Source organism: Hemiscyllium ocellatum, chromosome 5, assembly GCF_020745735.1.
Source record: "Hemiscyllium ocellatum isolate sHemOce1 chromosome 5, sHemOce1.pat.X.cur, whole genome shotgun sequence".
NCBI lineage: Eukaryota > Metazoa > Chordata > Chondrichthyes > Orectolobiformes > Hemiscylliidae > Hemiscyllium > Hemiscyllium ocellatum.
In genome coordinates this window covers 128,364,250-128,389,624 of record NC_083405.1, presented here as the reverse complement: position 1 = coordinate 128,389,624, position 25,375 = coordinate 128,364,250, and the positions used below count along the sequence as shown (strand labels likewise).

Here is a 25,375-nt window from a genome sequence, read left to right as displayed (position 1 = left end):
CATTGTATACCATCTACTGGACAAGGTGCACTGCAGTAACTCAGTAAGGTACCTCCTTCCAAACTGCAACCTCCTTCATCTGGAAGGAGGAGGGCAGCAGATAGGTGGGAATACCCAGCACCTGCAAGTTCTCCTTGGAACCCACTCACCATCCTGACTTGGAAATATATCACCATTCCTTCACTGGCACTTTTTGGGCCAGAGTCTAATATCTTATCCTAAATGCTATACTTCCTTACTTTTATTTAGTTTCTGGCATCTTATTAGGAGCCAGGTGCAAATATTTTACACAGATGGGTGACATCAGCAAGTATAATGCCATTAAATGCAAATGAGATTAAAAATAGCTTCTTCTGAGAAGCTGGCATTGGATATGCTCATTTTCCTTTAAAAAATAACATGTTTTTCAAATCAAACCTGTTTGAACAGGTAATGAATTAGATCCACCTCCTAACAGATACTACCACTGCACGAATCCCTTATGACTAATTATTACACCCAGATTTTTATTGTTGAATTAATTTCTCTTGTTGGTCTCTCGCCTGTTCTGATTTCCCCACAGCCCCATGTTCTCATTTCCAGTCTCCACCAGCCCCAATGCCTTCAGAGATTTCTGCACTCCCTAGAGTTTTCCACTCACTATTTCAAATGCTTTTCTATTGGTGGTTAAGCCTGGTCCTGAGCTCTGGAACTTATTCCCCAACCCCAGAGCCAAGCAAGCCTCTCAGCCCATCTACCACTTTGTCTTTCTGGTTAAGACCCTTCCTCCACTCAAGACCAATAAAACCCTTTTCCAATTTGAGTCCCACCCCTCAAAGCGACCCAGTCAACATGACTCTCTGGGATCATCCAGTGAGCTGGTGTAAACAATTTCCAGGAACTCACCATTTTCCGACCAATATATGCCCAGCCTTGCTTGACACTGCTTTTAAAGCTTCGCCGGCTCATGTTTTCTGTGGGAGGGCAAAAATTAAGTTCAGTGGTGAAATACCAAGCACAGATTGAAAAACTGATGATTCATCAAAAGGAAGGGCCTGTCCTAGAAAGGGTTCTTTTTTTGGCAAAGACATTGGTTCTATTCATGCAGGGAAACTGAATCCTACGTGCTCCCCTGCACTGTCCCCGTTCTGCACACTATCCCTCACCCTGTGCTCCCCCTCACAAACTGACACACAGACACTCACGCACACACTCACAGACACAGTACTCAGACAAATATCTCACACCATCTTCCACTCTGACAGAAGAGCAGGAATAGGGCATTCATCCCATCAAACTACCTCACCATTCTGGCCAATGATCCAATCGTCTTACTGGACAATATTTTTCCACATAACCTCCATATCCGTTTAGTCTCCAGAAGCCAATCGCTTTCTACCTTGGACATGTTCAGTGATGGAGCTTCCACAATCCTCTGGACAGAACATTCCTCAGACTCAGCACCCTCTCAGTGAAGATATTCTTCGTCACTTCAATCTTAAATCAAATTATCCCAAGATGATGTCACAAAAATAGAAATTGCTGGAGAAACTCAGCAGGGCTGGCAGGATCCATGGAGAGAAAGCAGAGTTAATGTTTCAACCTTTGAGAACTGATTGGTTACGAGGAAAAGATGGTATACATGCTGAAGCAGGGGGTAAGGGGGAAAACATCCCCTGGTTCAAGAGTGACCTACCGGGAGCTTCTCTAAGTAGGTCTAACCTGTGAGATTGGAGTTAGAATTTTATTAATCTCACCCTATCTCCAGATTCTGAAAGTCCTTTCTTCCCATTCTCCTCCAATTCTCAAAATCTAACGGTGGCTCAGTTGTCAACACTGCTGCCTCACAGCGCCAGGTTAGATTCCAGCCTCGGTGTGGAGTTTGCGCATTCTCCCAGTGTCTGTGTGGGTTTCCTCCGGGTGCTCCGGTTTCCTCCCACATTCCAAAAGATGTGTAGGTTAGGTGAATTGGCCATGCTAAATTGCCCAGAGTGTTCAGGGATGTGGGGGTTGGGTGCATTAGTCAGGGGTAAATGTAGGGGAATGGGTCTGGGTACGTTACTCTGCGGAGGGTTAGTGTGGACTTGTTGGGCCAAATGGTCAGTTTCCATACTGTAAGAATTCTATGATAACACTGGGACTTGCCTAAATATTTCTTCCAACATGTCACTCACCCACCTCCTGGGTTTCTCAGGAATAGTCGGTTATGTGGGGTGAGGTTTTAGAAAGATGGTTACATTCTTAACTGTCTCTTTCAATTTAAAGTAAAACAGATCACATGACTGCCTATTAGATTTGCAACAAACTGATGTTATCTGATTGCCAAAAAACTGACGTGGGGGAGAGGGATGCAGCTCAGCTTCAACTGAGATCCAAGCATCGGCTGTTACACCGAGGAGAAAGAAGTGACAGAGATAGGGATAGAAAGGGAGACTGGCTGGGAAAATCGTTCGGGTTCTGGTATAGACATGATGGGTCAAATGGACTCCTTCTGGAATGTAAAATTCTATGATTCCACAAACAGCAGCGATCATGAATTGCAGGGGTTCTCTGATTGCGACCGAACAGAATTGGATTGGGAGCATGATCTCTGGTGTAAGAGGTGTGACTGGTGGAAACTTAAGGAAACTGGAACATTCAATTTGGGTGTGGCACAGAACTCGGTCAGTCGCCTGTGGAAAGGCAGTTTGGATACACTCCGGCAACCGGGAAATGACATTCAACAAACAATGGATGGTACAATGCAGCAAAATGGAAAGAAGTGAACCTGATACCAGGTGGGTGTTACTCCGGCCAGGCTCCTGTAAAGATTATAATTTGTAAAGAGTGCTGTATACTGTATAAACAAAGCATACAGGCTTTCTGTTGCTAGGCAATAAAGAGGGTATGGAAAGATGTAATTTTTTTTTAGTGCATCAGAAATTGCCAAGTCATGACTAGTCAGCATTGTTTTTAGCATATTTATTGCACTTATAAAGATTATATTTTATTTTGCTTTGTTTTTTAAATTTTGGACAGAAATAGGAAAATAATTCTTTTAAAACCAAGGATTACTGCACATTTTTTTTTGAAAGCAAGTTACCAGATACTCCCTATAGGTATTGTTTACATAGCTGCTGTTTCAAGCAGTAGTAGGTGAAGGGTGTGTACAAGGGGAGATTCAGCCAGCAACAAGTGGCTGATTGATAACTGGTCACTATTTCACAGACCAATGACAAAGGCCCTCTGCCTGCCAGCAATGATGTGATTGGTTCTCAGGTAGCTGGCCAGCTTGGGACTGTAAACAAGGTAGGAGGATCCCTTCAGGACTCCACCCACTCAGGACCTGTCTGTTCTCTGCAGTTAAAAATAACTTTGAACTGGAAGAAAAATCAGTTCACTTTCCCTTCAGCATTTTCAAAAAGCTGTGACTTCTACTTACTTTTACACCTTTTAAAAGTTTGAACCAGCCACCCAGTGTCTCTTGCAAACAAATGAAAAATCTGAAGAAGAAACACAGAGGTAGTCTGACCAACATAAGATGATCTTGCAAACAGACACCACTGAACTGCTTGCCCAGGTTCTGCCTCCATCTATAATGGGGAGTAAGAGTGTAAGTGATATATGGCAATGGGGCTGGGGGTGGGGGGGTGTATCAGGGGTCAATTGGCCGGTTGGCTAGTTTGCAATGCAGAGTGAAGCCAACTGTGTGGGTTCAATTCCAGCAGTAGCTAAGGTTACCTCGAAGGACTCTCTTTCTCAATCTCTTTCCCCTTGCCTGAGGTGTGGTGGCCCTCCGATTAAACTGGCACCAATTGACCCTCTCCCTCTAATGAGGGACTATAGTGACTTTACCTTTACTTAAGGGGTTTTAACAAGTAGAGTTACACAGAATAGATATATCTTTATTGTCAGGTGTACTCAAGTACTAACATATAAGAGTACAGCGAAACTTTTACAATATTGCCTCTTATGGCATCATCTTAGGTACTAGGAGTTAGATACAAAAATTATCTACCTGCAACTGAAGTCTATGGCTCGCAATAAATTATAATTCCTGTTCAGGACAGTGATTTCTGTCAACTTGGGTCTAAAAGACAGGTAACTTGCTGAATTCAGTGAAATTTCAAAACTCTAATTTTAGTAACAACCCTGGGAACAGTGGGATTCCATTTCCAGCTTGCTACACCACTCAGCTATAACATTCACGCTGGTGCGGCTGCATTTGGGAGTAGAGTCATAGGGTCTTAGAGATGGTCACCACATTGTAGGAAAGGGTGCAGAGGAGACTGGAGTCAAGAAGGTGGTGCTGGAAAAGCACAGCAGGTCAGGCAGCATCCGAGCAGCAGAAGAATTGACGTTTCGGGCATAAGCCCTTCACCAGGAATGATGGAGGGCTTATACTCAAAACGTCGATTCTCCTGCTGCTTGGATGCTGCCTGACCTGCTGTGCTTTTCCAGTACCACACTCTCAACTCTGATCTCCAGCATCTGCAGTCCTCACCTTCCACACTGCAGGCGAGATTTACCAGGATGTTGCCTGGTATGGAGGGAAGGTCTTATGAGGAAAGGCTGAGGGACTGGAGGCTGTTTTTGTTAAGAATAATGTTGAGAGGCGACTTAATGAAGACATATAAGATAATCAATCAGAGGATTAGGTAGAGTGGACAGTGAGAGCTAGCACGAGGTGACATAACTTTATATCTGTCACCCTCAATTTAGAGCTCAGGGATAGTTTTTTTTTACTCAGAGTAGTAAGGGTGTGGAATGGCCTGCCTGCAACAGGAGTAGAATCGCTAACTTTAAGAGCTCTTAAATGGTCATTGGACAGACATATGGATGAAAATGAAATAGCATAGATCATATGGGCTTCAGACTGGTTTCACAGGTCGGCACAACATCAAGGGCCGAAGGGCCTGTAATGCGCTGTAATGTTCTATGTAACATAGCAAAAATTCCACCTTGTAAGAATTTATCATGAAATCCTTTGAGTTAGTCACTGGGATATCAAAGATCTGCTTCAAACGTTATTGGTCTCATCAGGAATCGTAATGTGATGCAAAAACACACACAGGGTTTAGGAGGCGTTTTATTGGGCTAGAAAATATGTTCATAAATGTTTCATTAACTCATGAAATACTTTGGGATCTGACACACAGTGGCTGTTGGTCTTGCAATAGAGTTTCACACGGTTGTCTTCACTGCAATGGCCCTATTCCCTTCACCCCCACCTTCATCTACCTGCCCCCCTCCCCCCTCAACACCCCCCACTCTCCCATTTATCTCTCAGCATCCCTGGCCCACAAGCCTCATTCCTGATGAAGGGCTTTTGTCCGAAATGTCGAATCTCCTGCTCCCCGGATGCTGCCTGGCCTGCTGTGCTTTTCCAGCGCCATGCTCTCAACCAGTCAAGGTATATTGATACATACCGGAAATGACATGTTCATTTCCAGAGACCTATTCTCTGAAAACAAAGTGAACATGATCAAGCCTCGCATCAAATAGGTTTGTAGCAATTGCCTGTGCTGTCTATATGTGGGGTTAATTAGCTGGAAGGCTGGTTTGCGATGCAGAGAGTTGCCACCAGCATAGATTCAATTCCTGTTCCAGCTAAAATTTCAGAGAGAGAACTCTCCTTCTCAACCTCGGCCCTCAGTTGAGGTGTGGTAACCTTCAGGTTAAAACTACCACCACTCTCTAATGAGAGAGCAGCTTGACTGTCTGCGAAGACAATGCCAGCTTTACTTTGTTAAAGTAAAAAATGAGGTCTGCAGATGCTGGAGATCACAGCTGCAAATGTGTTGCTGGTCAAAGCACAGCAGGTTAGGCAGCATCTCAGGAATAGAGAATTCGACGTTTCGAGCATAAGCCCTTCATTGTTCACATGTATCACAAAATGAGGTACGTGGCTTGCACTTGACAGTCTCAGGGCTGCAGCTAACACAGCAATCTCAGCCCTTGCTTGGCTTTGTGGAACAAACGCTTTTTTTGAGGACTCAAATTTTGAAGCATTGTGGAAAACTTGCTTGATCTCACATTCTGTAGAAATACCTGGATGTCTTATTTTTAAAATGGTCAATGCAGTGACACATTGAAACTTAAGAAAATAAAATCAAAAAGGCATTTTTTTAGAAACCACACTGTTCCAGCAAATTTCTGGACTTGGTTTGCTGCATGCTCATAGAATCATTCAGTACAGAAGAGGCCTTTTGGCCCATCAAGTCTGTAGTGTGGTAATGTTACACTAGCCCCACCTTTCAGCCTAGGGTCCTTGTCCAAGTATTTTAAAAAAAGGGTGTGGGGTTTCCTGCCTCAACTTTTTTCATTCATTCATTAGCAGTCCCTCGCATATGAGGAGGACTCCGTATGTGCCTGTACAGACCAATGCGGCGACGGCAGAGTCAGTGCCTCACGGGGGATGTGGGCCTGGTCGAGGACACTGGTGTTGGCGCATCTTTCTTCCCAGAAGATTTGTAGGATCTTACACAGGCAGCATTGGTGGGACTGCTCCAGTACCTTGCAGTGTCTGCTGTAGACAGTCCACATTTCAGAGCCATGTAAGAGGGTGGGAACCACCAGAACACACTAACCCACAATTGTGGTGTCAAATCCTATGTTGTTGTGCTCTAATGCCCTTTCTCTCAGGCAGCTGAAGGCTGTGCTAGCACACTAGGGACAGTGCAGGATCTCTTCATCAATAGTTCCTTTGGGGGACAAGACACTTCCAAGGTAAGGAAATGGCCAACATTCTCAAAGGCCTCCCCATGCACTTTGACGACTGGAGATTCGCTCTGCAATACCAGACCAGATTGGTGGTGAACCCTCACCTTTCGGATGTTCAGGGTAGGACCCATGTTCTCCTACACCTCGGTAAAGGTGCTGATGATGGTCTGGACTACATTCTGAGTTTGCACATTTGCAAGCATCATCCGTGTACTGCAGCTCAATGACACTGGGTTGGGATGACTATCGTTTTGGCTCAAAGGCAGCAGAGGTTGAATAGTCTCCCGCTGGTTCTGTAGGTTCGCTCCACTCCAGCGGGAGCCTGTTGGCGGTGAGGTGAAGCAGTGAGGTAGATAGAAAAGTGTGGGGTGATGACACAGCCCTGCTTGGCACTGCTCTGAATGGGGAATAGGTCAGTGGTGCAGCCATTTGTTATTACCATGACTTCCATGTCATCATGGAGCAGGCAAAGGATAGTGACAAACTTTATATCGTAACCAAGCGGAGATGGCTGCTCCACAATGCTTCCTCGACGGTGTCAATTGTCCTTTGTAAGGAGGCAGTGTACGGAGGGAGTGTCTTTTCTCTGCATCTCTCCTGAAGCTGTTGCACAGTGAACATCATGTCCATTGTGCTCCTCCATGTGATTTCAGGAGGAGCTCCTCAGCCACAGGGAGGGGATGATTAAGAAAGAGCTTGGCGATGACAATAGGGAGATTCCCACGTAGTTACCACAGTCGGACTGGTTTCCTCTTCTGAAAATGCTCGCGACTGTGGTACCTCTGAGCTCTCCCGGGATACTCTCCCCGTCCACAGATAAGGCAGACAAGAGTGTGTAGCTGAACTGGGAGCTCTATGCCTCCACACTTCAATGCCTCAGCAGGGATACCATCTGCTCCAGCAGCCTTGTTGTTCTTGAGCAGGCAGATGGCCTTCTCTACTTTGTGTGGGGCTGGGGTGTTGCTGAGCTCGTGGCGTGTAGCGTACAGTGGGATGCACTTAAGGACTCTCGGATCAATGACGGAGCCAAGGAGGTCTCTGACGTGCTCCCCGGCATTGTCTTTGTTAAGAGTCACTCTGTCCTTGGCCAGCAGTGAGGTGGGGCCTTAAGGGTTTGGTCCATAGGTGGTCTTGACATGTACATCATGGCTGTTGGCCATTCGTTGAACCTCCAGTGCTTTCCACATCCACCTCTTAAGTGCTTAAGGTGAAGGAACACCTAGAGGGCAGCAAATTCACCCTGCAGTTTGAGGGGGAGAAGCTGGAATCAGATGTAGCAGTTGAGCAAAGGCAAATAGAAAAGACATGAGGGAGGAGCTGGCCAGAGTTGATTTAGAGGGGAGTCTAGCAGGGAAGACGGTGGAGCAGGAATGGCAGGCATTTCTGGTGTCAGTCAGGAGACACAGCAGAAATTCATACCAAGGAAGACGAAATTTATTGAAGGGAGGACAAGGCAACCATGGCTGACAAGGGGATTCAGGGACAGGATAGAGGCAAAGAAAAAGCATACAATATGGTGAAGATACATGGGAAGAGACGGGGTTGGGAAACCTTTAAAAACCAGCAGAGTATAACTTTAGAAAATAAAGAGGGCAGAGAAGATGGAATATGAGAGTAAGCTAACTAGTAAACTTAAAAGAAGATTGCAAATGTTGTTCAGAAGGTAAGAGAGAGACAGGAATTTCTGCAGTGCATCCTGTAGACGGTGCACACCTCTGCTGAGCATTGGTGATAGTAGAATTAATCTTTGTAACAGGGCGCTGCCTCCAAAAGTGTATATGTTGACACTCAGCTTGAGATACAAAATTAGAAGCATCTACGAATGCTATAAATGAGATTTATACAAAGTAAATGACAGTCGAAAAAAATGACAGCTAAAAACAATGTTATTTTGTGATACAGTGTAAGAGATTTCACTTGGAATACAAATGTTGGTCAAGCATCCTACCAAACACTGAAAGCAGAGTTCACTGTTAGCATTCTGTCCCTTTGCCAAACCCTTTCTCTTCCAATTAGACAGCTATAAATGTCTTAGACATTAGTTTTTATTCAATTTATTTCTGTGATGTGAATACCGCATTCATCTCCATTCCTACAGCCTGTTATAGGTGACCTGGCCAGCTGACCCACACAGGGAATGCATCGTTTAGATCCAGGCAGCTCCTGGCAGAGTTAACAACATAAAAGTAAAGTCAATAAATTTGAAACCATTTAAGTTTTAAATGAGACTGTTTGGGAGAGACTTATAAAAGGGTTTATGAATGCTTGCTGCTATTATTCAATCCTTACTATCTCCAAGTGTCACTTTACACAGATTTTACAGCACAGGAACAAGTTATTCGGACCCATTGCTTTGAGCCAATGTATTCTCAACACATACTGTCAATATACTCTTATTTCAGCAACTGAATAGTTAAAACGCACAGAAAGAACCATTTCAGGGGGAGGGGAAAGATGGAGGGGAGGGGGTTTGTTGGAGGATGGAGCTGGAGGGAGAACCAATGTCTGTTGAGGGGGTAAGCCTCCTTCCTGTTACCTGCTGAAGCTTCACAGATCCAGCTCGCTGCCCACAGAATGGCCAGGGATAACACCAGGGCATAGAGACACAGCTCCGCTTTGGGTAAAGCTGCCTTGAGACCCATATCTGCAGATCACAGACACCGGGGAAGGAATAGCAGAACTGAAGGGGCTGTCGAGGGAAAATGGAGAGAGAGAGAGAAAGAGAATCAAACATTAGCATTCAAACTATAAATGTATTACTGCCAGTTTTCAACTCCTGACATGCTACTTTGCAAATGTAATTTGAGGCAGCTCTGACAATGACAGAGCATATTAAGCATTTGTTCCTTTTGGGATTCCTCTGCTCACTATCTTAAATGGTAGAGACAAGCCACTTAAAATAAACAGGCTCAAATCTGTGTTGAAACATGGAGGAGAGGACTGTCATTAAATATCTGTTGATTAGTATTGCCATGAGTGAATGGCAGGTCTGTACCTTCAACCAGTACCTATAGATAGATAGATAGACACACGCGCACGCACGCACACACACAATATCTGGGTATACTCTTCCAACACAGTCACCTTGACCTTACATCCAAGGAGTTAGCAGTGGGAAAAGCCAGGTTACAGGAATAGGGTGGGATGTTCTTTGGAGGGTTGTAGTAGATTTGATGGGCCAAATGGCCTGCTTCTACATTGTAGGGAATCTATGGTCTGAAACAAAAAAAAAATGACATTTCTGGAGAAACTCAATAGATCTGGTATGATCTGTGGAGAGAGAAACAGAGTTAATGTTTTGAGTCCAGTGACCCTTCTGAGGAAGGGTCATATTGGCCTTGAAACATTAACCTTGATTCTCTCTGCCAAGATTATACCAGACCTGCTGAATTTCCCCAGAACTTACTATATTATAAGCACTGCTTTTCTATTCTTCCTGCTAAAGTGGACCAGATCATGTTATTCCCATTAATTTTGCATTCAAAACAAAAAAGAAAAGCCCATTGTAAAGGAAACAGTTTCTGTGATAGCTCCGTCTCAATCTGTAGTCCAGTCATACTGATAGGGCTTTGCAGTAAAGGGACCATTGTCCTCGGCTTGTGCTCCAGAAACTGTCATTCTTTCAACAGTCAGCATTAACTAGCAGCAGCAAAACCAAACCAGCAACACCCAGGAGTGTTTAACAAGAAGATTGTGTTGCGCTCCAGTTATCGCTAAGTGGGATTTTGGCTTCAGTGGCATCCCTGAGCGCTCATAAATATTACTGAGAATGGCTTTTCAATTTAAAAAAAAGTCACAGATACACAGGGTTTCATCAAGAGGAAGTCCATCCTAAGACCAACCAAAACCAGAACATTTAATGGGTACAGTTTACAATGATTTAAAAGACCATTTAAAAAATAATTTTTCAAAAGGAAAAGTATAAATTTGCTATTGTTAAAAGAAATACCTTTGCCTTTACAACAAGGGGATGCTTAATAACCACAACTACACAATTTTTACAGGGCAGTGGGTGACCATTCAGCCCACTGCTTCTCTACATCACAGTCAGTCAAGATGTTCATTCTCCATTTCCTTCCCTGTAACCATCACATTATTGAAATAGAAACAATCATCTCTTAAATGCCCTGATTGAAATCTGTCTCCAGTATATTTCCAAGTCACACATTCCAGACACCAATCACTCGCTGGGTTAAAAACTCTTAAACCCCACATTGCATTTGCTTCTTTTGCAAAGCACATTAAAATCTGCACACCCAGAGTTTTTACGAGCAGGAACAGTTCTCCCTGACTGCTTTACATAGATCTTTGAAAACATCAGTCAAATCTATAAACTCCAAAAAAAAATCACAAACTGCGAATGCTGGAAATAAAAACAGAAATGGCTGGAAGAACTCTGCAGGTCTGGCAGCATCTGTGGAGAGAAAGCAGAGGGGAGCGTTATGGGAACCAAAATGTTAACTCTGATATTGTTTTTGTTCCCAACTTCTCCAATAGGTCATCATTATTGAAGCGTCGCACTGCTAAAACCACTTCTTTTGCACTCCCTCCAAAGCATTCACATCCTTTTTACGTTCACCCTAAACTGCACACGATACTCCAACTGAGGACTGACCAGCTTCTTATAAAAGTTCATCTTAAATCCCTGCTCTTTTACCCTATGCCCCTTTTAATGTCATAGAGATGTACAGCATGGAAACAGACACTTCGGTCCAACTTGCCCATTCCGACCAGATATGCCAACCCAATCTCGTCCCACCTGCCAGCACCCGGCCCATATCCCTCCAAACCCGTCCTATTCATATACCCATCCAAATGCCTCTTAAATGTTGCAATTGTACCAGACTCCACCACATTCTCTGGCAGCTCATTCCATACACGTACCACCCTGTGTGAAAAAGTTGCCCCTTAGGTATCTTTTATATCTTGCCCCCCTCACCCTGAACCAATGCCCTCTAATTCTGGACTCCCCGATCCCAGGGAAAAGACTTTGTCTATTTACCCTATCCATGACCCTCAATTTTGTAAACCTCAAAGGTCACCCCTCAGCCTCCGACGCTCCAGGGAAAACAGCCCCAGCCTGTTCAGCCTCTCCTTGTAGCTCAGATCCTCCAACCCTGGCAACATCATTGTAAATCTTTTCTGAACCCTTTCAAGTTTCACAACATCTTTCTGATAAGAAGGAGACCAGAATTGCACACAATATTCCAACAATGGTCTAACCAATGTCCTGTACAGCCACAACATAACCTCCCAACTCCTGTACTCAATACTCTGACCAATAAAGGAAAGCATACCAAACGCCTTCTTCACTATCCTCTCTATCTGCGACTCCACTTTCAAGGAGCTATGAACCTGCACTCCAAAGTGTCTTTGTTCTGCAACACTCTCGAGGACCTTACCATTAAGTGTATAAGTCCTGCTAAGATTTGCTTTCCAAAAATGCAGCACCTCGCATTTATCTGAATTAAACTCCATCTGCCACTTCTCAGCCCATTGGCCCATCTGGTCCAGACCTAAAATATTGTATGCTTTACTAACCATGCCTGTCCCACCATTATAAATAATTATAGAATCCCTATTCAGCCCATTGAGTCTATATCAACCCTTGAAGAGGATACCACCCAGACCTACCCTGTCTCTGCATTTCCCTAGGCTAATTCAGCTAACCTACCCATCCCTGGACACTATGGGGCAATTTAGCATGGCCAATCGACCTAACCTGCACATTAATGGATTGTGGAAGGAAACTACAGCACCTGGGGGAAACCCACACAGACACAGGGAGAAACTACAAACTCCACCCAAGTAGTCATCCGAGGGGAGAATCGAACCCAGGTCACTGGTGCTGTGAGGCAACCATGCTAACCACTGAGCCAACATGCTGTCCCACTTATCTCTGCTCGCATGCACCCTTTAGAGTAATACCCTTTGTTTTATACTGTTTTGCCATATTGCTGACTTGATCAGCCAGACTTTCAATGGTGAGCCTTCATTATTCATGCCACAGTCTCTACTCAGATTAAATTGTTAAAAAATCACACAACACTAGGTTATAGTCCAACAGGTTTGTCCTGTTATAGTCGGAAGGCTTGTACTTCCAAATAAACAGACCATCCCTGTCCAACACTGACACCTTCACATCAGATTAAATAGGGTAGAGTTTTGCTCTTGACTGGATAATGACAATGTTAGCACAAGAATTCCTCAGACAGACTGTTAACATCTGATGGAGCTCAAAACTACAGGGCATAATCTTAAGGTGAGAGGAGAAAAGGGACTGAAGGGCAACTTTTTTTAAAAAAAAAACAGAGTGGTTTGTATGTGGAATGAACTGTCAGAGGAAGTAGTAGAGGCGGGTATAGTTATAACATTTAAAAGACATTTGGACAGGCGCAGTCAATTCTGCTATAACACGGTCGATCCATTCTCGTGCAATCCCATGTTATAGGCAAACCATGAAATAGAAGTGCCATTTAAACTAATGGGACTGGATTCGCATTATAACACATGCTTTAAAACTTGGCCCTTTAGAAACAGAATCTCCAATTCGTCAATCATGTTAGTGAATTCATGTTAATGAAACAAGCATCATAGCAGAACAACCCTATACATGAATAGGAAGGATTTAGAGGGATATAGGCCAAACGCAGGGAAATGGGGCTAGTTTAACTTGGAAAACCTGGTTGGCATGGACAAGTTGGACCGAAGGGTCTGTTTCCATGTTGTATGACTCTATGACTGACCCATCAAGAGATATGCTTAGGAAGACGATAGCTGATGTTTCTACATTACCAACCATAACTTCTACTGAAGACCAATTTCAGCTCGTTCAAAATTTATGGTGGTGAACTCTGAAGTCACACTCACGAATCACATTTCTTATGATCACATCACATTAAGCTGCTAAATAAGATAACAGCCCAGGAGTTGGGGCTGGTGTGTTAGTATGGATAGAGGATTAGCTAAGTAATAAAAGACAGAGTTGGGATTTGGGGTCACAATATCAGGATGTCAACCTGTAACTATGGAGTAGCACAGAGATCAATGCTGGGACCACAATTATTGACAATACATGTTAGTGACTTGGATGATGGTAGTGAATATACTATTGTCAAGTGTGCAGATGACAGAAAAACAAATGAAGAGGCAAAACTTGGCAGAAGGAACATAATGTGGAGAAATGTGAGGCTGTACATTTTGGCAAGAAGGAGTGGAGCTGAATATTATTTTAAGTAGAAAAAGACTACGGAAAACTACAGCAGAGGGACTTGAAAGTCCTTGTCCATAAGTCACAAATAATTAGCATGCAAGTTCAGCAGGTAATAGGGAAATCAAATGGAATGTTGGCCTTTATTTCAAAGGAAATGGAGTATAAAAGTTGGGAGGTTTTGCTAAAATTAGACAAGGCACTAGTCAGAGCACAGTTTGAAGACTGTGAAGAGTTTTGGGCCCCTCACCTAAGGAAAGATGTCCTGTCCTTGGAGGCAGACCAGAGGCTGTTCACTCGGCTGATCCTGGGTATGGAAGGACTGTCTTATGGAGGAGAGATTAAGCAGGTTGCAATAGGTTAGCTTTATCTTTGGAATTTAGAAAACAGAGACAAGCTTACAAGATTCTGAAGTACTTGACAGGATAGATGTGGAAAGATGGTTTCCCCTTGTAGGAGAGTCCATGACCAAGAACTGTCAGGAAATCAAAGGTTGTCAGAAAAACCAGCAAGGTGGAGTTGAGGATTATTATATGATCAGTGTGATCTCATTGAATGCTGGAGCAGATTGGATGGGCTGAATGGTCTACACCTACTCCTGTGTTTTATGAACACTAGGAAGTCAACAGCATTCTGCTTCCTTGGTGACTGCAGGCAAAATACGTTTGGAAAAAGAATGTGATTAAAAAACAAAAAAAGGTCAATTCAGTCCATGACACTCAGATGTTGCTCTACTGGTTCCTTCATTTGTCTCTCTGGGGCTGTGCATTCTCTAACATGGGACTGCTGATTGTAAGAACAGTGATCTGATGTGTGATATTTCCTTATTATAATATCAGCACTTTCTCAAAAGGAACAGGTTCTCCAGTCCATAATTCTGCCATTGTGTTTATCATTCTTCAAGGTGTAGCACTAACCACTTAAGTGTCCTCTGTCCCATATTCTTACAACCATTTCACCCATTCATGTCAACATGTTCACTCTTTCAAATCACCACTTTTTGCAGTGTATTTGCAACACACTGCATCAAAATGATTTCTCCTCCACTTTACACCAAGTCTCAAGTTTCATTTTGTGCTCATAATCACTGCAAACTTTCTCTGTCTGCATTGGAAATATTGATTGGGAGCAAACAGTTTCACCAAATTGCCCCACAATCCCATTTCTTTCCACCGAAAGAGTTTCTAACCTAATCTCCTGTGTTTGACTGTTTAAAGATTTATAGGATGTGACCATCACAGATATTTCCACTACTTCCCTGATTATCTTCAAGGACGTGAGGGGATTGTGTCATTCTTGGTCATTTCAGAAGGGAATTCAGAGTCATTGTGATTGCTCAGGGTTAGAACTCAAAGGCTATACAAGGATAAGAAAGGAAATTTACCACGATTAGCGATCTAATTTGCTGCATAGTTTGAATGATAGTTTGACAAAATGGTGCTCAGTTGACAAACATTTCACATTAAGTGTGTGTTTAGGGATGAAGTGGGGACTGCAGCATCGAGAGTGTGGTGCCCAGCCTCCAGTGAATAAGGTAAGAATTTTTAATTATAGTATTCAAACAGTATTACTGCTCTGACCATATCTATCTGTTGCTGCCACACAGTTGATAGTATTGTTGGGTAGAAGCCAACTTGATTGATGCCATGTCCATCACCTTAAACATTCATTCCCTCCACCACCGATGCTCAGTAGCAGCAGTGTGTACCATCTACAAGATACACTATGGATATTTACCAAGACTGATTTGGCAGTTTTTTCTATTGCCCAGAGGGTCAAAAGCAGCACACGCTTTGAGACAACACCAACTCCTCTGAATCACTCCCCTTCTGATCTTGAAAATATGTGGCTGTCCCTACACTGTTGCTGGGTCAAAACCCTGAACTCCAGCCATAACAGCATTGAACCACGGACTGCAGGCGGTTCAACATAACGGCACACTATCACCTTCTCAAGGGCAGCTAGGGTTGGGCAATAAATGTTGTTCTAGCTAATGATACTTACATCCCACAAAAAAAAATCTTTAAATTGTCATGTCTTTTATTTATTTCAAACTCAGGGGTCTGTTAAATGAGACTGTTAGAATTCTATCTCCTGTTGTTGTGGTTCTGCTCGCCGAGCTGGAAGTTTTTGCTGCAAACGTTTCGTTCCCTGGCTAGGGAAATCTTCAATCAGATTTTAAATTCTATCTCCGTATTGCAAATATATGGTGCCCTTAGTATTTAAATGGCCTTTGTGAGGCAGCCATTAAACTAACAGATACCAGCTGCCCCGTCCTCCTGTTTATAACATTCAAATAGCAATATGGATTCCCTGTTACAGCTGTTGGAATACTCTAAACAGGGGGTAGGGTGGATAGCAAGTATCTCAATGAGTCTCATTCTCCCCATGACTAACATCCATTTTTCACTCATTTGTGAATTACTTAATCATTTCTAGGAACCCATTGTTTTTTAAGAAGCTAATGACTCCAACACTTCACACAACTCAACTGAATGGTTGATAGGTCAGTCAAGGAAGTGTCTTCAAGCAGTAGTAGGGAAGGTTTTAGGAAACCTCCCAGAAAATGGTGCTTGCCCATTGCACCAATTAGCAGGTGACAGGAATTGAAGAGTGTGTTTAGGAGGATTGGAAGGGAGTAGAGCAGCAGGGGTTAACACTGAGGTGTTACAGAGCTGTGCAGACTGGGTAACACTCACGTTGGACAGGATGTAGGTATCGGGTTTTTATGTTAATTGATATTAGGAGAAACGGGTAGGAGACTAACTGAGCGAGCATTGGAATATTGAAATTTGAGGTGGGAACAAGTAGATGATTGTCGGAGGCAGGGTGGAGATAGTCATTGGTGCAAAGACTGAAGTAACAGATTTGAATACTGAGCAAGTAGAGAGTCAGAAGCTCGGTTCTGAGTCAATATGACACTGGTTTGCCAACAGAATCATCGTTTAGCTGACAGCAGTGTCTGGAGAAGGTCAACATATATCTGTCAGGGGCCAAAGGTGATGTAATTAGTCTTCCCAATGTTGAGCTGGGAAAAGCCGAGATTCCACCAACAGTCGATTGACAGTGGGGGCATTCGGAGGGTGGTTACAGAAATGAAGTTGATGTTGTCAGTGTCCATGGGAAAACATTTGTCATGTGGTGCTGCAGCCCAGACACAGTGTGGAAGTGAAGTGGCCATAGATGGAGTCTTCAAGACGCTTAAGGTGCCGTGTTTGAATAGAACAGAAGTTGAGTCTGTATAGGTGATGGGGAACTAAAGAAGAACCAGTCCCTGGACTGGACAGAAAAGACATCGGGGTAAGCTGCTGATGTGGTTAATTGGCTCAAGAGAAACACAGGGGTGAGTATGAACAAAGAAAGGCATTACACAGTTACAGCAAATATAGTTGTTAATTACAGTTGGGGCATATTCAGTCATGGGGAGGGAGGGAAAATTGAATGGAAAGATACAGATCAAATTGTAGGAGGAATGAACTTAGATTTATGTAAAAAAAAATCTAAGTCTCTAGAGACAGAGAGGACATTAACTTACTAGGACAGGAGAATGGAGGTTTTAATTCATGGGGGGGACAATGACAATTTTTGAGGGATGGAAAGGAAAGGGAACAGTAGTGGACAGAGAAATGAAAGCATGGTTGAAAAATTGTGAAGGGAACTCCAACAACAGGATGGCTATGGAATATACTATCAAAATGTACAAAAGGATATGTTTGGGATAAAAGGTCTTTTGTGGGGTTAAATGATTGGAGGTTGAATAGATCAAGGTAAAGCCATGGAGGTGAAGATTTTTAATTCTATGTATAGGATAATGAGGAAGTGATGTAGTATTACAAGGGCAGAACTGACAGGCAGGGAAATTTCAACGTGCAACAGGATACATACATCTGAACTTTCAACATGATAATCTTCACAGAATTGGGGAACTGAGAATGGAGGTAATGAATGGAGGCAAGGCTGAGGTGGAGCTATGGATTAGTTACCCTAGATTGAGGAGGAACTGCTGGCCAGGAATGAAGGCCAAGAGTCAGTGGTAAGGGATTTAAAGTTATAGAACAGTCAGGTTCAAAATCAGGATGTTTTGATTCATAGAATCCCTATAGTTTAGAAGCAGGCCATTCAGCCCATTGAGTCTACACAATCCATTGGAGAGCATCCCACCCAGACCCAAACCCCCATCCTATCCCTATAGCCATGCATTTCCCATGTCCAATCCATCTAAACTGCACATCTTTCGACTGTGGGAGGAAACCAGAGTATCCAGAAGAAACAGACATGGGGAGAACCTGCAGACAGTTGCCAGAGGGTGGAACTGAATCCAGGTCCTTGGTGCTATGAAGCAGCCATGCTAACCACTGCGCCACCAAGCTTTCCAGAGAGGGGCTTTGCATAGATTCATTGCCTCTCTTTATGGCAGAGGTAAATAGATTCCTGACTAACAAGGGAGTTAAGAGTCATGGAGCTATGCAGAAGTGCAGTGTAGGGGCCAAATCAGATTGATCAGGAACTTACTGCTCAGCAGAGCAGGCTCAAGGGGCTAAATGGCCTCCTACTGCTTCTAATGTGTGTGTTTGTAAGGGTGTAAGACAAAAGTCTTCAGTGTTATTCATCTATAAGTCTGTGAATGCCGGTTCATTCAAACCAGGCAATTCCCCACAACCCTCCAAGACCTTTGTGCTTCTCCAATTCTGCTGTACTGAATGTCCCTGACTTACTCACTCCATATGGTCTTAAAGGCTATCCACAAAACCTACCCCTTAGCAAAGCTTTCGCTCATTTGTCCTAATGTTTTTAATGTTGTTCAGTATCAAGTTTGACCTGCTACAAGGATAGACTACGATGCTCTGCAGAGAGCCAGCACCACCCTTACTGGCTGAAAGGTCTCTTTCATAGATACAAACAATCCCTACAGCGTGGAAGCATGTCATTTGGCCCATCAAGTCCATACCGACCCATTGAACAGCATCCCACCTAGATCCACCCCATTAACCCAATCCCTGTTTTTACCATGGCCTATCCACCTAACCTGCATGTTTTTGGACTATGGAGGGGAAACCAAAGCATCCGAAGGAAATCCACACAGATACAGGGAGAGAAAGAGCAAACTCCACACGAAGGGTGGAATTGAACCAGGTGCTGTGGGGCTGTGAGGAAGTAATGCTAACTGCTGAGCCACTATGCTGTCCCAATTAGTCTAAGGCCTTTCCTCGGATGAACAGTCTGCCAGCAGAATGTGGATTGTGGGATGAAGGCGGGTCTCCAACACTTGAAGCTTACACCATCCAGGACAAAGCATCCCACTTAATTACCATTCCATCTGCCACCTTCAACAGTCATCTCTCACCACAAAATCTCAAACAGCAGTGTGTACCATCTACAAGACACATTGCAATGACTCTCCAAACCCTGGGAATAGAACCTTTACTACATACATTACCCAGCAGGAGTCTCCAATTTGTCATGTTTTTGGACAAGACACCCACAAATACTTCCACTTTTGGGTGAAGAGGGGTGAAATGACTGCCCCTTCTTCATTCAACCCTGCAGTTTATTTGAAAGAGTTCCCTTCTTTCACAGATATGGTTCCAAATGTAAATAGATTCAGAGTCAGAGATATACAGCACGGAAACCGATCCTTCAGTCCAATTCATTCATGCCAACCAGATATCCTCAACTAATCGAGTCCCATTTTCTAGGACTTGGCCTATAACCCTCTAAACTGAAAATGTATTGCTGGAAAAGCGCAGCAGGTCAGGCAGCATCCAAAAAACAGGAGATTCGACGTTTCGGGCATAAGCCCTTCTTCAGGAATGAGGAAAGTGTGTCCAGCAGGCTAAGATAAAAGGTAGGGAGGGGGGACTTCGGGGAGGGGCGTTGGAGATGCGATAGGTGGGAGGAGGTCAAGGTGAGGGTGATAGGCCGGAGTGGGGTGGGGGCGAAGAGGTCAGGAAGAAGATTGCAGGTTAGGAAGGCGGTGCTGAGTTCGAGGGATTCGACTGAGACAAGGTTGGGGGAGGGGAAATGAGGAAACTGGAGAAATCTGAGTTCATCCCTTGTGGTTGGAGGGTTCCCAGGCAGAAGATGAGGCGCTCTTCCTCCAACCGTCGTGTTGTTATGATCTGGCGATGGAGGAGTCCAAGGACCTGCATGTCCTCGGTGGAGTGGGAGGGAGAGTTAAAGTGTTGAGCCACGGGGTGGTTGGGTTGGTTGGTCCGGGCGTCCCAGAGGTGTTCTCTGAAACGTTCAGCAAGTAGGCGGCCTGTCTCCCCAATATAGAGGAGGCCACATCGGGTGCAGCGGATGCAATAGATGATGTGTGTGGAGTTGCAGGTGAATTTGTGGCAAATCTGGAAGGATCCCTTGGGGCCTTGGAGAGAAGTAAGGGAGGAGGTGTGGGCGCAAGTTTTACATTTCTTGCGGTTGCAGGGGAAGGTGCCGGGAGTGGAGGTTGGGTTGGTGGGGGGTGTGGACCTGACGAGGGAGTCACGGAGGGAGTGGTCTTTTCGGAACGCTGATAGGGAGGGGAGGGAAATATATCCCTGGTGGTGGGGTCCGTTTGGAGGTGGCGGAAATGACGACGGATGATACGCTGTACATGGAGGTTGGTGGGGTGGTAGGTGAGAACCAGTGGGGTTCTGTCCTGGTGGCGGTTGGAGGGGCGGGGCTCAAGGGTGGAGGAGCGGGAAGTGGAGGAGATACGGTGGAGGGCATCGTCTATTCCTCTAAACCCTTCCTATTCAAAATACCCATCCAGATGCCTTTAAGTGCTGTAATTGTACCAGCCTCCATCATTTCTTCTGGCAGCTCATTCTATACATGCACCACCCTCTGCATGAAAAAGATGCCCCTTTTATATCTTTCCAGTCACCTGAAACCTATGCCCTCTAGAAATAGACTCTCCCATCCCAGGGAAAAAGACCTTGTCTATTTACTTTATCTATGCACCTCATGATTTTATAAAACTTCTATAAGGCCACACTTCAGCCGCCGATGCTCCAGGGAAAACAACCCTAGCCTATTCAGCCTCTACCTGTAGCTCAAATCTTCCAACCCTGGCAACATCCTTATAAAGCATTTTCAAACCCTTTCAAGTTTCACAACATCCTTCCTCCTATCGAGAAAGACCAGAATTACATACAATACTCCAAAAATATCCAGTACATTCTCAACATAATCTCCCACCTCCTATACTCAATGTTCTGACTAATATGGGAAAGCATACCAAATGCCTTCTTCACTATCCTATTTACCAGTGACTCCACTTATAAAGGAACTATGAACCTGCACTCTAAGGTCTTTGTTGGTCCCCCAGACCTTACCATTAAGTGTACAAGTCCTGCCTTGATTTGCCTTTCCAAAAATGCAGCATCTCACACTTACCTAATTTAAAATTTCATCTGCCACTCCTCAGCCAATTGGCTGAGCTGATCAAAATCTCATACTTTGAAGTAACCTTCTTTGCTCTCGAGCACATCTTAAATTTTGGTGTAATTTGCAAACTTACTAAGTATACATATGTTCACATCCTATAAATGACAAATTAGTGGACCCTGCCCCGATCGTTTGAGTGCTGCCAGAATACTACCAACACATCTCCTGCCCCACCAAATGACCATTCTAGACCACTACTAAGCGTAAGTCAGGTATGAGATCAAGTGAATCCTTAGAAGAGTATAAAGGCAGTAGGAGTATACTTAAAAGGGAAATCAGGAGGGCAAAAAGGGGACATGACATAGCTTTGGCAAATAAGGTTAAGGAGAATCCAAAGGGTTTTTATAAATAAATACAACAAAAGGGTAACTAGGGAGAGAATAGGGCCCCTTAGAGATCAGCAAAGCCATCTATGTGTGGAGCTGCAAGAGATGGGGGAGATGATCAAGTATTTTGCATCAGTGTTTACTGTGGAGAAGGACATGAAAGATATAGAACGTGGGGAAATAGATGGTGACATCTTGAAAAATGTCCATATTACAGAGGTGGTGGCGCTGATGTCTTGAAATGAAAAAGTAGATAAATCCCCAAGATCTGATCAGGTGTGCCTTAGAACTCAAGCTAGGGAGGTGATTGCTTGGTTCCTTGCTGAAATATTTGTATAATCATTAGTCACAGGGAGGAGCTGGAAGACTGGACATTGGCTAATATGGTGCCACTATTTAAGAGAGGTGGTAATAAAAAGGTGGGAACTATAGATCGGTGAATCTGACATCGGTGGTGGACAAGTTGGAGGGAATCCTGAAGGACAGGATGTACATGTATTTGGAAATACAAAGACTGACTCGGGATAGTCAGCATGACTGTGGGAAATCATCTCTCATGAACTTGATTGAGCTTTTTGAAGTAACAAAGAGGATTGATGAGGGCAGAGTGATAGACATGATCTATATGGACTTCAGTAAGGTGTTCGACAAGGTTTCCCATGGGAGAGTGGCTGGCAAGGCTAGACCTCATGGAATACAAGGAGAATTAGTCACTTGGATGTTGAAAATAGAAGACAGAGAGGGGTGGAGGAGGGTTGCTTTTCTGACTGGAGGCCTGTGACCAGTGGTCTGCCACAGGGATCGATGCTGGGTCCACTATTCATCGTTTATAAAAATGATTTGGATGTGAGCAGAAGAGGTGTAGTTAGTAAGTTTGCAGATGACACCAAAATTGGAGGTGTAGTGGACAGCGAAGAGGGATACCTCAGCTTACAACAGGATCTTGACCAGATGGGCCAATGGGCTGAGAAGTGGCAGATGGAGTTTAATTCAGATAAATGTGAGGTGCTGCATTTTGGGAAAGCAAATCAGATCAGGACTTATACACTTAAGGTCCTAGGGAGTGTTGCTGAACAAAGAGACCTTGGAGTGCAGGTTCATAGCTTCTTGAAAGTAGAGTTGCAGGGAGATAGGATAGTGAAGGCGGCGTTTGGTATGCTTTCCTTTATTGGTCATAGCATAGAGTATAGGAGTTGAGAGGTCATGTCGCAGCTGTGTAGGACATTGATTAGGCCACTTTAGGAGTATTGTGTGCAATTCTAGTCACCGTCCTATTGGAAGGATATTGTGAAACTTGAAAGAGTTCAGGAAAGATTTCACAAGGATGTTGCCAGGGTTGGAAGATTTGAGCTATAGGAAAAGGCTGAATAGGCTGGAACTGTTTTCCCTGGAGTGTCATAGGTTGAGGGGTGACCTTTAGAGGTATATAAAATCATGAGTGGCATGGATAGGATAAATAGATAAAGTATTTTCCCTGGGGTGGGAAAGTTCAGAACTAGAAGGCACAGGTTTAAGGTGTGATGAGAAAGATATAAAAGGGACCTAAGGAACAACGTTTTCGCACAGAGGGTGGTGCATGTATGGAATGAGTTGCAGAGGGAGTGATGGAAGCTGGTACAATTACAGCTGTTAAAAGGCATCTGAATGAGTATATGAATAGGAAAGGTTTAGAGGGATATGGGACTAGATTAGGTTAGATAATTGGTCAGTGTGGACTAGTTGGATCGAAGGGTCTGTTTCCGTGCTGTACATCTCGATGACATCACGATAACCATCAAAAGATGCCTACCACTCCATCTCCTGCCCACACTTTGGAAAATCAGATCATGATGCTGTGATCCTCCTCCCAAAAGAGGATGTGCAGGTTAGGTCAATTGGCCATGCTAAATTGCCCATAGGGATGGGAAGGCTGGGTGGATTAGCCATGGGAAATGCAGGGTTACAGGGACTGGGTATGGGGTGGATCTGGATGGGATGCTCTTTGAATGGTCAGTGTGGACTCAAATCAGCCAAAAGGCTTGCTTCGACAGTGCAGGCATCCTAATATTCTATATGGCTTTGCATCCTCAAGCTCTCTATCACTGTCACTTACCTGCCATTACCTTTGAGATTATCCTGACTCTATACAAGATAGGAGAGGATAAACTTCATTCTGCATCAGAAACTAACAGTATCTGTTGTTGGAAGGACATTAGCCTGGAAGCTTTAAAATGGTGAGTTTGTGTAAAATTACTCAGATTGATATATGAAAATACATTAACCATGTACATAAACTCAACAAAATTATACAAGACCTTTTTTTGAAAAATGGAAAGAATCTCAGAGTACCATCATACAAAAGCCTAAAGCTTACAGCCACTGGTAATAGGTGAGCAGTTGGTTGAACTAATTCTATGGCATCTACATTCATTCAGCAATTTCAAGAGAGGATTGAAGAACTACAAACAAAATATCTTTTTAACAATTCAAATTATTCTTTCAGCCCTCAGATCTCATAATCTCACCGCCATTGGGTAAGGTCCACACCATAATGTCAAGCCCAGGTTGGAGAAGAGAAAAAGGGTGAAGCATAAAGAATGAATAAAAAAAAAGAGGAGAGATTTAAGACAACTGAAAAAAAAGAGACAGATGAAGAAAGCCTGGACTCATCAATAATGGTGCCCTTTGCCCTCAAAGCGCAATATTTGATCATCACAGGGCAACTGCAAAATCTAACAAAGGTGAAGAACACCCTATGTTTTGGATTTATGTTTTAAAAGGAATCAAGTTAACAGTTTTCTCGAATTAAAATTGGAGGGGGTGGTGTTTATTAGTTACTAAATATGATAAAAGACAATAAAACATAACATACAGATTAAAAATGTGAATTGTCACCAAGATACCATAGACAGCATCTCGAAATCCATGACCACTTACATCAAGAAGGACATAGGCAGCAGATACATGGGAACACCACCACCTGCAAGTTCTCCTCTAAGCAACTCACCATCCTGACTTGGAAATATATTGTCATTCCTTCACGGTCAGTGGGTCAAAACTGCACCCCTTCCCCCACCACCAATTACACCACACAATGGGATTGTGGGTCAACCTACAGCACATGGACTGCAGTGGTTCAAGCATGCAGTTCATCACCACCTTCACAAGTGCAGCTACAGATGGGAAATAAAATGCCCACATACAGAGAATGAATAAAGAAAATACATGCAGCTATGAAACCATTGATTGCAATACAGATTCACTCCCTGGGTATGACCCCAGTTAGGAAGTTTCTTAACTTACAGCAGAAATGATGTCCTCATATCGACATCAGCCGTGTGGCCTTCCCAATAAGAAACTAAACTTCCTCAACTCTATTAAACCAGCATTCTCCCATATTACCACTAAAGCTGCTCAAAGTGAATTGCCTTCTCCATGACAATGTGATAGAGAAGGTGAAGTGTGGGAGACCAACATAAAAATTATTTTGAACTGCAACAGGGTCAAACAAGGTGGTTGTGTTCTGGACTCATGCTTTTTGGCATAATCTTTTTTCAGTCTTGTGTTCAGGTCATCCCGAGGATGCCTATTTACATTCCAGAACTGGGTTCAGAAAAGATTTACAAGGATATTGGAGGATCTGAGCTATTGTGAGGCTGAACAGGCTGGGGCTGTTTTCCCTGCAGCATCGGAGGCTGAGAGGTGACCTCAGAGGTTTATAAAATCATGAGGGCCATGAATAGGGTAA

General features: G+C 43.8%; 1 protein-coding gene and 1 long non-coding RNA gene across 7 annotated transcripts in view; one reads left to right on the top strand and one right to left on the bottom strand.

Moving 5' to 3' along the window:
- The window catches only part of hhatlb (hedgehog acyltransferase like, b), a 69,509-nt gene that overhangs the window by 33,455 nt on the left and 10,679 nt on the right, over positions 1 to 25,375 (bottom strand). For all 6 annotated transcript variants that reach the window (XM_060825181.1, XM_060825180.1, XM_060825178.1 and 3 more), the window contains 2 exons: positions 9,218 to 9,370; positions 886 to 953 (listed from right to left, as the gene is read on the bottom strand). In XM_060825181.1, coding sequence (XP_060681164.1) covers positions 886 to 953; positions 9,218 to 9,323 — 174 coding nt within the window. In that variant the 5' untranslated portion in view covers positions 9,324 to 9,370. The remainder of the gene's footprint in view (positions 1 to 885; positions 954 to 9,217; positions 9,371 to 25,375) is intronic.
- On the top strand, positions 2,594 to 24,509 carry LOC132815860 (uncharacterized). The gene is made up of 2 exons (XR_009644714.1): positions 2,594 to 2,756; positions 24,131 to 24,509. It is a non-coding gene; the product is annotated as an uncharacterized LOC132815860 (long non-coding RNA).